This window comes from Oncorhynchus kisutch, linkage group LG26 (assembly GCF_002021735.2).
Source record: "Oncorhynchus kisutch isolate 150728-3 linkage group LG26, Okis_V2, whole genome shotgun sequence".
Taxonomy (NCBI): Eukaryota; Metazoa; Chordata; class Actinopteri; order Salmoniformes; family Salmonidae; genus Oncorhynchus; species Oncorhynchus kisutch.
The window spans coordinates 18859254-18873749 of NC_034199.2; the positions used below are offsets into that span (position 1 = coordinate 18859254).

A 14496-nucleotide genomic window follows, 5' to 3' on the forward strand; every position below is an offset into this window, starting at 1 on the left:
TTATTGGGCCACCTAAGCATTTTATTGGGCCACCTAAGCATTTTATTGGGCCACCTAAGCATTTTATTGGGCCACCTAAGCATTTTATTGGGCCACCTAAGCATTTTATTGGGCCACCTAAGCATTTTATTGGGCCACCTAAGCATTTTATTGGGCCACCTAAGCATTTTATTGGGCCACCTAAGCATTTTATTGGGCCACCTAAGCATTTTATTGGGCCACCTAAGCATTTTATTGGGCCACCTAAGCATTTTATTGGGCCACCTAAGCATTTTATTGGGCCACCTAAGCATTTTATTGGGCCACCTAAGCATTTTATTGGGCCACCTAAGCATTTTATTGGGCCACCTAAGCATTTTATTGGGCCACCTAAGCATTTTATTGGGCCACCTAAGCATTTTATTGGGCCACCTAAGCATTTTATTGGGCCACCTAAGCATTTTATTGGTGTTTTCTTAGTGTTATTTAAAAATATATATTTCCGGCATAAAAATGCTTTAAGATATAAAGTATGTAGAAAAGATAATGGACTAATATATATTTATTTTTTATAATATAATCTTTGAGAACTAACAATCACCAAAATTAAAGCTAGACAGTCAAGGAGAATTGAAAATTCCAATAACAATGAATTTAGCAGTATGGATTTTATTATGTTTGAGCAAAATAACACAGCATTAGTCATGACAAAATGCGTATTGCAGGATAATAGCTTTAAAACGGCAATATTTTATCTTAGCTCCATGGCAGAATATGTCGAATCGCAGGAAATTTGTTTTAAAACTGCAAAAAAATCTCATGGAGAAATGTGTGGAAGAGGCCCTCCCGAGTGGCGCAGCGGTCTAAGGCGTTACTACAGCCCCGGGTTCATTCACGGGCTGTGCCACAACCAGCCGTTGACGGGTGTCCCATTGGACGGTGCACAAATGGCCCAGCGACGTTCGGGTTAGGGGAGGCTTTGGCCGGGGGGGGGGGGGGGGCTTTACTTGGCTCATCACGTCCTAGCAAGTTCTTGCGGAGGGCCGGGTGCCTGCAGGCTGTTCACGGTATCCAGTTGAACGGTGTTTCCTCTGACACATTGGTGCGGCTGGCGGGTGTTAAGGAGCGTGGTTAGGCGGGTCATGTTTCGCAGGACGCGTGACTCCACTTTCACCTCTACCGAGCCCGTTGGGGAATTGCAGCGATGAGACAAGATCGTAATTGAAATTGGGACATTTTTGGAAATGTGGAATTGCAGGAAATTGGCTTAAAATTGCAAACATTTCTCTACACCATCTAGATGGGGGCCGCTCACATATTCTCTAAAATTCAGCTACGCCACATACCTCGCCCCCTCCATGCCAACCACCTAAGTCCCTTTTTGATAAAAAAAAAAAAACAATCAGGTCCAACTCTAATTATATTAAACATCCTCCAACCCAGGAGGCTAGTCAATCTGCAAATAGACGTCATTACAGTGATTGGAATCTCACCTTCAATAATGACCTAGTTGGACCAATGAATGCCCTAGCCTTGTGCTTTAGCTTATTCTATGGCATGACAACAGGAACGGAGTGGCTGGAGTCGATTTATGGGTTATTGAGAATATTGAGTGCTACCGTACCATTTCAGTTTCAAGTAAGACTTTCTCTAAGTATCAAGGAACTTTTTGTTCCTGCTTCCTGTGACATAGCCTAACCCCCAGATCTACAGGTAACCACCAAAATATTGGAAACACTTAGTAAATGAGGGATACAAAGTGTATTGAAAGCAGGTTCTTCCACACAGGTGTGGTTCCTGAGTTAATTAAGCATTTAACATCCCATCATGCTTAGGGTCATGTATAAAAATGCTGGGCAAGCCATTATTTTGTCTACCATGGCTATACTCACATAGGATGAAAATGTCCCCATCCACAAGGTATAAGTGGTTACTGAATGTTTTGATGAGCATGAAAATGAAGTAAACCATATGCCATGGCTGTCTCAGTCACCAGATCTCAAACCAATTAAACACTTATGGGAGATTCTGGAGTGGTGCCTGAGACAGTGTTTTCCACCACCATCAACAAAACACCAAATGATGGAATTTCTTGTGGAAGAATGGTGTCGCAACCCTCCAATAGAGTTCCAGACACTAGTAGAATTTATGTCCAGGTACGTTGAAGCTGTTCTGGCTCAAGGTGGCCCAACACCCTGTTAAGACATTTTATTACGGAGTTTCCTTTATTTGGGCAGTTACCTGTAGCTATCAAGTCAACTCCAGCTACTAGCTAGCCAGTTCTCTTGCGTCTTTTCTCCAGCTTCCAGGCCATGTCCAACGCAAGGCAACAGTCCCATTGCTCTGTGGGGTTCTTATTATAAAAAGCCAGAGAAAGTATTTTGAGGGATGTTTTTCTTTCTCTTCCAACCATGTCGTCCTCTTCTGTATCCAACCTAAACCCAGCACAACACACACACACAACACACACACAAGGCCTGCTTATGGTTTTGCGTCCTCTCGCCATCCTGCGTCACTCCACATTTCTACCAATTATCTGATTACAGTGTCCTCTGGGCTGAAAATGGACCAATGGTTTATATATAGTCATCTGGTTCCAGCTATAGTTTTTATGGTTGCTCTTCCCAGAGACCCGGGCCGTGTATTTTCATGTAAACCTAATTATATGGCAACATCGCTCTGTGGTCGGCCCAGATGGCTAAAGTTTCTTGCCTTTGACGTCAGAGCTGTTTGATTTGCCTACACACATACACACGGACACACACACACACACACACACTCGCACAGTTTTATCTTCTTAACACAATAGACCTATCACACGTCTGGTTAGGGTAGAATATAGCCTGTGTTAAAATAGCCAGACTGTTTTGACCCAGAAGGACATTCTTAGGAAAGCATTATGGTAGGTCTGTGTTGTTCAATGAAGCGGAGCAGTTTGACTATAAAGATAAGGGTACATTTTTACGTAGTAATGTCGATATTGGAACATGGGTTGGGAAGGACAAGCAGAGGTAGTAGTGCTTGCAGATACACAGGGATTCAGGGAATAGTCCTGTTAGCCTGATGTGTGTCAATCAACTCATCAACAAAGCAGTCAATCGATCAACCAATAAAACCTATCAGTTCATCACATGTAATTTGCGTCGTTTTACAGTGTCTAGTTTATGTGTATTGTATAACTAAAGTTGTATTGCAGTGTGCGGTGCGGGCGGCGACAGAGGGCAGGATCCTGGTTCTAGAGGGGCTGGAGAAAGCGGAGAGGAACGTTCTCCCGGTTCTGAACAACCTGCTGGAGAACCGAGAGATGCAGCTGGAGGACGGACGCTTCCTCATGTCCTACCAGCGCTACGACAAACTACTGACGGTGAGACCTGTGTGTGTGTGTGTCAGCTGTGTGTGGGCGTATTGAGCAACGTGTGCTGCCCCAGCGTACAAGGGCAGTTGATTTAACCCTGTCCCCTGCAGGAGCACACCAAAGAGGAGCTGGATGCGTGGCAGATTGTGCGTGTGAGCGAGGACTTCCGGGTCATCGCTCTGGGACTTCCTGTCCCCCGGTACAAAGGCAACCCTTTGGACCCGCCCCTCCGATCCCGCTTCCAAGCCAGAGACATCTACTACCTACCCTTCAAGGTTAGAGCAATGATCCCAGATCAACTAGCCTATCCTACGGGCTATATTAATTACAGATGTGGGTAAGAAGGAGAAACACTTTGAAGCACCAGTGTCGTGTCTGATTACTTCCTATTTCTTCTCTCTCAGGATCAGTTGGAAATCTTGTACGTTGTTGGACCAAACGTGCCTGCCGAGAGGTAAAGACACACACACTAATGCTGTACAACTTTGAACAGAGTTATAATTTAGTAATAGCCTAATACGTGTGCTGTGTTGTCTCTTTGTATCTCAGGGTGTCGCAGCTGCTGTCGTTTGCCACCACTCTCTGTTCCCAGGAGTCATCCAACCTGGGTCTGCCTGATTTCCCTGTGGACAACCTGCCTCCTGCTCTCACAGTACTGGTAAGACCGATGGAGGGAGGGATGAGCGAAGCATGAAGGAGGGGGAGGAGAGGAGTGAGGGTATAGGGCTAGCCTTGGTCTGCCTGACTTCTCTGGGGACAACCTGCTTCCTGCTCTCACAGTACTGGTAAGACCGATAGAGGGATGAGCGAAGCATGAAGGAGGGGGAGGAGAGGAGTGAGGGTATAGGGCTAGCCTTGGTCTGCCTGACTTCTCTGGGGACAACCTGCCTCCTGCTCTTCCAGTAGTTTTGAGAAACGTCTGGAGGGAAATGGATGTAGAGGTGAGGGACAAGGGATTGAGGACATAGAGCTGCTTGACAGATATCCTTGGTATGAGTCTACTCCTCTACATTATTAAGAGTCAATTCACCCACCAAACAATCAATCAATTAGACAATAAGTCAACCAACTTATCAATCAATTATTTAGGCAATTTACAATACCAGTCAAAAGTTTGGACATTCATTCAAGGATTTTTCTTTATTTTTTACTATTTTCTACATAATACTGAAGACATCAAAACAATGAAATAACACATATGGAATCATGTAGTAACCAAAAAAGTGTTAAACGAATATATTTTAGTAGCCACCCTTAGCCTTGATGATAGCTTTGCATGCTATTGGCATTCTCTCAACCAGCTTCACCATATGCTGAGCACTTGTTGGCTGCTTTTCCTTCACTCTGCGGTCCAACTCATCCAAACCATCTCGAATGGTTTGAGGTCGGGTGATTGTGGAGGCCAGGTCATCTGATGCAGCACGTCCTTTAGTAGTGGTTTCTTTGCAGCAATTCGAACCATGAAGGCCTGATTCACACAGTCTCCTCTGAATAATGGATGTTGAGATGTGTCTTACTTTAACTATGAAGCATTTTATTTGGGCTGCAATTTGAGTTTCAGTTAACACTTATGAACTTATCCTCTGCAGCAGAGGTAACTGGGTCTTCCTTTCCTGTGGCGGACCTCATGAGAGCCAGTTTCATCATTGCTCTTGATGGTTTTTGCGACTGCACTTGCAGAAACTTTCAAAGTTCTTTCCATAATATGGACTTGGTCTTTTAAATAGGGCTATCTTCTGTATAACACCCCTACTTTGTCACAACACAATTGATTGGCTCAAACGCATTAAGAAGGAAAAAAATTCCACAAATGAACTTTTAACAAGACACACCTGCTAATTGAAATGCATTTGAGGTGACTACCTCATTGAGCTAGTTGAGAGAATGCGCAACGCTGTCATCAATGCAAAGGGTGGCTACTTTGAAGAATCTCAAATATAACATATTTATTTATTTTTTAAATTTATTTTATTATTTTACCCCTTTTTCTCCCCAATTTCGTGGTATCCAATTGGTAGTGTCTACTGTCTTGTCTCATCGCTGCAACTCCCGTACGGACTCGTACGGACTGCTTCTTGACACAACGTACATCCAACCCGGAAGCCAGTCGCACCAATGTGTCGGAGGAAACACCGTACAGCTAGCAACCTGGTCAGCGTGCACTGCGCCCAGCCCGCCGCAGGAGTCACTAGTGCGCGATGAGACAAGGATATCCCTGCCGGCCTAACCCGGATGACGTTGGGCCAATTGTGTGCCGCCCCATGGGCCTCCCTGTCGCGGCCGGCTGCGAGCCTGGGCTCGAAACCCAATGCAGTGCCTTAGACCACTGCGCCACCTGGGAGGCCCCAAATATAACATATATTTTGATTTGTTTAACACTTGATTCCATATGTGTTATTTCATAGTTTTGATGTCTTCACTATTATTCTACAATGTAGAAAATAGTCAAAATAAAGAACAACCCTTGAATGAGTAGGTGTGTCCAAACTTTTGACTGGTACTGTATATTCAGTTTCAACCAACCAACCCTTTCCCTGTTCCTGTGTGCTTCCAGGAGCATTTTCCCATGCTGTCGTCCCAGCAGCTAGTGCAGAGGCTCTACCCCTACCAAGCCATGTTGGGGAAGGAGGGCTGCACCGCCGTGGAGGGGGTTCTTAGTGTAAGAACACGCATGCACAGTTACACACACACACACACACACACACACACACACACACACACACACACACACACACAGCTGACTGTTGTCGTCTCTCTCCAGAGGTTTGAGATGCTGGACGCGTGTCAGCAGCCGGCTTCCAGTGCTGTCCTGAAGGTGGCGCCAGCGAACACAGAGCAGCCCGGCCAGCCGGGAGCCCAGGCTGACGTCACAGTCCGCATCACAGACAAGGACATCACCTTCCAGGTAACACAACCCCTTTGTGATTGTGAACCATTCTGTAGAGAAGGCTGACTACTGGGGCTGTGTGGGGTTTGGAGGAATGACATACCAGAGTTGAAAGAGATGTTCGGGTCCACAGCCATCTACTAGACGGTATATGGCTTTGGTCCTCAGTTCCAAGTCGCCTGGTCAGTGAGAATGGTGGCGTTATCTGCAGTTCTTTGAAAGCTCTTTTTTGTTGTGTGTTTGAACTCTCATGTGGGACCCTGGAAGTGTTTGTGTTTGAACTCTCATGTGGCACCCTGGAAGTGTGTGTGTTTGATCTTCTGTGAGGCCCCATATCTGCCGGATTATGAGAGAAAGGGAAGTACGTAATATGGATTAAAGTTGGTGTGTGTTGATGTGTAACAAAATGGTGATATCTGGTTGTTTTTCTAGTTAATATGAACTCTCTGTTTTCTTTAGCATTACTGGATTCATCTCTCTCGTTTTCTCTTTATTTTTCTCTTTCTCTCTATATATACAGTGCATTCTGTCCTATTGAGTGGAAAAAACAAATTCATCCATTTTAGAATAAGGTGTAACAAAATGTGGGAAAAATCAAGGTGTTTGAATACTTTCCGTTTGTATGTATGTATGTATGTATGTACATAGTTGAATGTGCTGACAACAAAATCACACAAAAATGATCAATGGAAATCAAACAGCATGTGAAATTTATTGTCAATCAGTGTTGCTTCCTAAGTGGACAGTTTGATTTGACAGAAGTGTGATTGACTTGAAGTTACATTGTGTTGTTTAAGTGTATCCTTATTTTTTGGAGCAGTGTATATATATCGGTATCTCTGAAATTCAGTATGCTTTAATGGCATGAATAACAAGGTCAGTGCGAAGCGAAGGAAACATCGACATCAACAAGAATATTAGCTGTAATACTCTCTGATTACAGGTCCCAGCAGGCACCAAGGCACCCCGCCCCCCCAACAGTAACCCCGCATTCATCAGCACCCCGAGCCACGCCCAGCTCCTGGCTGAGATGGTGCAGTCACACCTAGTCAAAGACATGTGCCTTATAGGGGCTAAGGTACACACACACACTGCTGCTATATACTGTTCATTCACCTGCTTGACCAAGACACTACCTAATTTATATTTGTAAATAGTCATTCTTGCATAGTACATTCATTATCTATACTGTATATCCTATTGTGTCCACATCAGGCTATTACATACTATACCTCTTCTATGACTTGTTATTTTTTACGTGACAAATATAATTGGATTAGATTGTTTTATTTGACACACGCATGCTAACCTCTGTCTAAGATGCTTAGTTACGTTTAATGTGTGTTGGTTTGCTTTTGCTACTTGGACAACATTATGACCGCGTCTTGTATGTTTTCAGGGTTGTGGCAAGTCAGTGGTTGCCAAAGAGTTTGCTGAGATGCTGGGTTACAGCATGGAGCCTGTAATGCTCTATCAGGTAGGAATACAGTACTTCATTTGGTGTGTGTGTGTGTGTGTTGGAGAAAACAACCCCTTGGCTGAGGTTCAGTTGTCCAGAGCTGCATCACTGAAATGCCACATCTACCTCTTGGCAAAAGACAACTGGAAACATTATGTTCAACAGTTCGATAATGGTGTTTTGATTGAATGAATGATTGTCATGCTTTATTCCACGTTGATGGACTTGATAACTGACTGAGAGAGAGAAGGCTGTCTTTCTCAGACTACACACACACATGCAGTTGTCCCTTCCATAGCAGACACACGGTAATGGGTCACTCATGGCTCTGTCCCAGGGGTTAATGTACTGTATTTCACAAGAGCACGTTCCTCACATAACTCACTGTGTGCTGTGTGCCGTGTGTGTGAAAGAAAATGTTTTCTTAGAGAGAGAGATTGTGTGTGTGTGTGTGTGTTACAAACAATATGTGGCTCATAGGTTGTCAGGATCTGTGTGTTTGTGAGACAGTGGCAATGATTACAACACCTCATCTCTCTCTCTCTTTGTCACCTGCTTATAGGACATGACAGCAAGGGACCTGTTACAGCAGCGCTACACGTTAGCTAATGGAGACACAGCGTGGAGACCCTCTCCCCTGGTCACTGCTGCCCAGGAGGGCAAGCTACTGCTGCTGGACGGCATACACCGAGTTAACCTGGGAACCCTGTCTGTACTCTCCAGGTACATAGTCACTTACGCGCAGTTGCAGGCACACACACACATACAGACAGGAACACGTGTACACTCACATATAGCAAATCATCTACTAATAACATGTCTACTGTATTACAGCTTAATGGCCACTGTGACTGGTCCTAGATCAGTCATCCGCTAATAAAGAGGTCTTCAACCTTTTCTTGTCTAGGGACCCCCTCACAGGCAAACCGGCGAACCAGAGACCCCCATCATATGTTAAGAAAAACGTTTTTTTCATCAGGTGAATGATAACGGCAAGGAGAAGTAATCAACATTTTAAAATGAATAGATTTGGTGGATAGTTTTTCATTATTTTGACCTACCCACATTATAATTGGAAAAGCAAGTGTAAACTCAACATACCCTATTAGCTAGAAAGGTAACGCCAATCCAGGGTTTCCATTAGGAACTTGTGGCTCTGAACATTTGACCGGCAGCATTTTAATTTACTGTACACTTGAGAAATGTATCGGAACCACATGCATTGGGTGCGTAACCTGATTGGGTCGTCCACCCACGGTGCTCAGAATGACAGAAACCACATTCAGATTATGGTAGTTCATATTTGCAGAACATGCAAGGGATCGCAACGGTGTACCGAATTCTGATGCGCACTTTGAAGTTAGAATAACTGCAAATTAGACCGATAAGCAAGACAAGTCAAATGTATTTACATCGACTGGTATTTCCATCAATGAATAGGCTAAAAAGCATTATTTTGCCATGGGATTTTACTTCTCCCCGGACAATTGGCCAGCTCAATTTTGATTTATCCACTTTTCAACCACAACAAAAATTGCGGCCAAAAGCTGGCTATTACCGGCTAATGGAAACCCTGCTCCAAACACATATTAGCTAAGAGCAGCTGTTTTAGCACGGTTAAAGGGCCCAGTGCAGTCAAAAACATGATTTACCTATGTTTTATATACACTGAGTTTACACATTAAGGACACCTGCTCTTTTTAAAAATGTATTTATTTAACCTTTTATTTAACTAGGCAAGTCTGTTAAGAATACATTCTTATTTACAATGAAGGCCTACTGGGGAGCAGTGGGTTTAACCGCCTTGTTCAAGGGCAGTTCAACAGATTTTTACATTGTCAGCTCGGAGATTCGGTTACTGGCCCAACGCTCTAACCACTAGGCTACCTGCCTCCCCTTTTCTTAACATAGACTGACCAGGTGAATCCAGGTGAAAGCTGTTATTTAGATAGAGAATCTACAGATGGACTGCAGACGTTCAGTTACATTTCAACTATCTACTAATCCTGGCCCTAGCCCAACCGTAGCCTTTATCCTAACCTCAACCTCAACCTTAACCTTTATCCTAACCCCTAACCTTTATCCTAACCCCAACCTTTATCCTAACCTCAACCTTAACCTTTATCCTAACCCCAACCTTTATCCTAACCCCAACCTTAACCTTTATCCTAACCCCAACCTTTATCCTAACCTCAACCTTAACCTTTATCCTAACCCCAACCTTTATCCTAACCTTAACCTTTATCCTAACCCCAACCTTAACCTTTATCCTAACCCCAACCTTTATCCTAACCCCAACCTTTATCCTAACCTCAACCTTTATCCCAACCTCAACCTTAACCTTTATCCTAACCTCAACCTTAACCTTTATCCTAACCTCAACCTTTATCCTAACCTCCACCTTAACCTTTATCCTAACCCCAACCTTTATCCTAACCTCCACCTTTATCCTAACCCCAACCTTTATCCTAACCCCAACCTTAGCCTTTATCCTAACCCCAACCTTAACCTTTATCCTGACCCCAACCTTAACCTTTATCCTAACCCAGAGTTTTTTTCTCCGGCTCTTCCAGCACACACTTTTTTTTGGCCCCTTCGTTGGTGATTTGTAGGGATTATTACATTTTTTCACTTGGGAAATACTGCACCAAACATCTTAGTTAGATGTAAAATTGCACGACTAAGACCTCTGCAAAAATTTCTAAATGAATGACAGATGTCTTCATTTATCTTAGATTGATTCTGACTATTTTGAGGAAGTGTTTTTGTGTTAATGCCTACGCCTAGCTGAGTTCTGCTAAAAGCAAACCGGACGCCTTTACCCTAGCCCTAACTCTAACCTTAACCCTTATCATAGCCCTAACCTTTACCCTAGCCCTAACCTTAACCCTTATCATAGCCCTAACCTTTACCCTAGCCCTAACTCTAACTCTAACTCTAACCTTAACCCTTATCCTAGCCCTAACCTTAACCATAACTCTAGCCCTAACTCTAACCTTAACCCTAATCCTTATGCGAACCGTAACCTTAGCAAGCAGTTGCTTATCAACAGGTGGACAGTTGCTTATCAACAGATAGTTTGTTTATAGTTTACAGATGGACTTTCCAAATAAAGTGTGACCAAATGAATGTCCAAGTCAAGGAATCTTACCAGCAGCAGGTGCTGTTTCAAAGCCTATGTCAGATACTCCAGGGAGTGTAAATGACTCAATATTTGAGAAATAAAGTTGACATCATTATAAAGATATTCTCCTCTTTTCTTTTCTACTGTGGGTGTGTTGTTGCTAACGATATTCATAAAAACGTTGGGGGGGCAAAATGCACTAATTGTTTTAAATATAATGTTTATTTTCTGGGGGTCTGCATGTCCCCGGTTGAATACCCATGCACTAATACTATGTCTACTGTATTACAGGTTACTGGTCACTGTGACTGGTCCTAGATCAGTCAACCATTAATACTATATCTAGTTTGTCCAATGTGTTACTGGCCACTGTGACTGGTCCTGTATCAATCACCTACTAATACTATCTCTACTGTAATTTAGGTTACTGGTCACTGTGACTGGTCCTAGATCAATCACCTACTAATACTATCTCTACTGTAATTTAGGTTACTCCATGACAGAGAGCTGTCTCTGTATGATGGGTCCAGACTGCTGAGGTGGGACAGATACCAGGCACTCAAGGAGGAGCTACAGCTTACAGACGAACAGCTACGGGAAAGGTACACACACATACACGCATGTAGGAACACATATTCCGAGGCATGTATGTTAGCTAGAGCTGGTGCCAAAGTGTCACACCAGTGTTGCCCTGGGGAGCAACCTGTTCACCCATTATCTCCAGCTATGCAACTTCCTGTTTTGCCAGCCTGTGGCATCATTTTGTGTGCTACTATTTTGTCCAGGTCTCTTGCAAAATATATTTGTAATGAGTCTAACCTGGTGAAATAAATCAATCAAATAATAACTAGCGTTTCTCTTTCGAGCTCCTTGTGGCAGCCTGGTCTCATAGTCTAGATGTAACATAGTGAAAGTAAATCCAGGACACCAGTTTCCTTTCATTAAGGTTAACCCAATGGTTGCGTTTTCAAATCTCATTCCGGAAAACTTTTGCATTTGAGCTAATTAGCAACTTTTCAACTACACTGAACAAAAATGTAAATGCAACATGTAAAGTGTTGGTTCCATGTTTCATGAGCTGAAACAAAAGATCCCAGAAATGTTCCATACCCACAAAAAGCTTATTTCTCAAAAATTGTGGACACAAACTTGTTTACATCCCTGTTAGTAAGCATTTCAAGTGTGACATTTCAAGATGCTGATTAAACAGCGTGATCATTACACAGGTGCACCTTGTGCTGGGTACAATAAAATGCCACCGCAGTCCACGTGTAACCACGCCAGACCAGGATCTCCACATCTGGCTTCTTCACCTGCAGGATTGTCTGAGACCAGCCAAATGGACAGCTGATGAAAATGTGGGTTTGCACAACCAAATAATTTCTGCACAAATTGTCAGAAACTGTTTCAGGGATGCTCATCTGCGGGCTCATCGTCCTCACCAGGGTGTTGACCTGACTGCATTTTGGTGTCATAACCGACTTCAGTTGGCAACTGCTCACCTTCGATGGCCACTGGCAAGCTGGAGAAGTGTGCTCTTCACAGATGAATCGCGGTTTCAGCTGTACTGGGCAGATAGCAGACAGCGTGTATGGCGTCGTGTGGGCGAGCGGTTTGCTGATGTCAATGTTGTGAACAGAGTGCTCCTTGGATGTGGTGGTGTTATGGTATGGGCAGGCATAAGCTACGGACAACCAACACAATTGCATTTTATCGATGACAATTTGAATGCACAGAGATACCGTGACGAGATCCTGAGGCCCATTGTCATGCCATTCATCCGCCGCCATCACCTCATGTTTCAGCATGGTAATGCACTGCCCCATGTCACAAGGATCTGTGCACAATTCCTGGAAGCTGAAAACGTCCCAGTTCTTCCATGGCCTTCATACTTACCAGACATGTCACCCATTGAGCAAGTTTGGGATGCACTGGATCGATGATTTCCAACAATATCCAGCAACTTTGCACAGCCATTAAAGAGGTGTGGGACAACATTCCACGGGCCACAATCAACAGCCTGATCAACTCTATGCAAATTAGATGTGTCGTGCTGCATGAGGCAAATGGTGGTCACCCCAGATACTGACTTGTTTTCTTATCTATGCCCAATTTCTTTTTTAAGGTATCGGTCACCAATATATTCATATCTGTGTTCTTATCCATAGATTAGAGCCTCATTCATTCATTTAAATTGACTGATTTCCTTATATGAACTGTAACTCAGTAAAGGCATTGAAATTGTTGCATGTTGCATTTATATTTTTGTTCAGTGTACTTACTGATAGCTCACCCTAACCTGCCCCTAATCCAGAACTTAACCTAACTTTGAACCCTAACCCCTAGCCATGCTAACATTAGTTTTAGCCACCTATCCAACATTAGCCGCAATAAATTGGAATTTGTAACATATCATACATTTGCAAATATGTAACATATTGTACGTTTTTTGAAATTGTTCATGTATAGTGCCTTCAGAACGTATTCATACCCCTTGATGTTTTCCAAATGTTCTTGTGTTACAGCCTGAATTTAAAATGGATCAAATTGAGATGTGTCTCTGACCTTTCACAATCCCCCATAATGTCAAAGTGGAATTATGTTTACAAATTATATTATCTTTACAAATTGATGAAAATCTGAAATGTCTTGAAACAATAAGTATTCAACTCCTATGTTATGTCAAGCCTAAATAAGTTCAAGAGTAAAACATTTCTTGACAAGTCCGCCTGGGGCGGCAGGTAGCCTAGTGGTTAGAGCGTTGGGCCGAAGGTTGGTCCCTGAGCTGACAAGGTAAAAATCTGTCGTTCTGCCCCTGAACAGGGCAGTTAACCCACTCTTCCTAGGCCGTCATTGTAAATAAGAATTTGTTCATAACTGACTTGCCTAGTTAAATCAAATAAAAAAATAAGTTGCATAGACTCACTCTGTGTGCAATAATAGTGTGTAACATTATTTTTTTATTGGCTACCTCATGTCAGTACCACACACATACAATTATCTGTAAATTTCCTCAGTCGAGTAGTGAATTTCAAATACAGATTCAACCACAAAGACTAGAGAGGTTTTCCAATGCCTCGCAAAGAGAGGTAGGTGGGTAAAAAATTAAAAAGCAGACATTGAATATCCCTTTAAACATGGTTACGTTATTAATTACACTTTGGATGGTGTATCAATACACCGTCACTAAAAAGATACTGACGTCCTTCCTAACTAAGTTTCCGGAGAGGAAGGAAACCGCTCAGGAATTTCACAATGAAGCCAATGCTGACTTTAAAACAGTTAAGAGTTTAATGGCTGAGGATGGATCAACAACATTGTAGTTACTCCACAATACTAACCTAAATTGCAGAGTGAAAAGAAGGAAGCCTGTACAGAATAAAAAATAATCCAAAACATGCATCCTGTTTGCAGTAAGGCAAAGTAAAGTAAGTAAAACTGAACAAACAAATTGGCAAAGAAATTAACTTTATGCATTAGGTTTAGGGCAAAAGCAACACTCACAGCTGTAATTGCTGCCAAAGGAGATTCTAACATGTTATGACTCAGGTGTGAATACTTATGTAAATGAGATATTACTGTATTTCATTTTAAATAAATTGCAAAAATGTCTAAAAACATGTTTCCACTTTGTCATTATGGAGTTTGGTGTGAAGATGGGTGAGAAAAAAACATATATTTAATCAATTTTG

General features: G+C 42.8%; 1 protein-coding gene across 3 annotated transcripts in view; it reads left to right on the top strand.

The window, feature by feature from the left end:
- Nucleotides 1–14496, top strand: part of vwa8 (von Willebrand factor A domain containing 8) — a 91335-nt gene that overhangs the window by 7531 nt on the left and 69308 nt on the right. For all 3 annotated transcript variants that reach the window (XM_020461632.2, XM_031805605.1, XM_031805606.1), the window contains exons 5-14: nucleotides 3176–3343; nucleotides 3445–3609; nucleotides 3739–3788; nucleotides 3884–3992; nucleotides 5889–5993; nucleotides 6096–6239; nucleotides 7165–7299; nucleotides 7621–7698; nucleotides 8243–8403; nucleotides 11293–11406. In XM_020461632.2, the coding sequence (XP_020317221.2) occupies nucleotides 3176–3343; nucleotides 3445–3609; nucleotides 3739–3788; nucleotides 3884–3992; nucleotides 5889–5993; nucleotides 6096–6239; nucleotides 7165–7299; nucleotides 7621–7698; nucleotides 8243–8403; nucleotides 11293–11406 (1229 nt within the window). The remainder of the gene's footprint in view (nucleotides 1–3175; nucleotides 3344–3444; nucleotides 3610–3738; nucleotides 3789–3883; nucleotides 3993–5888; nucleotides 5994–6095; nucleotides 6240–7164; nucleotides 7300–7620; nucleotides 7699–8242; nucleotides 8404–11292; nucleotides 11407–14496) is intronic.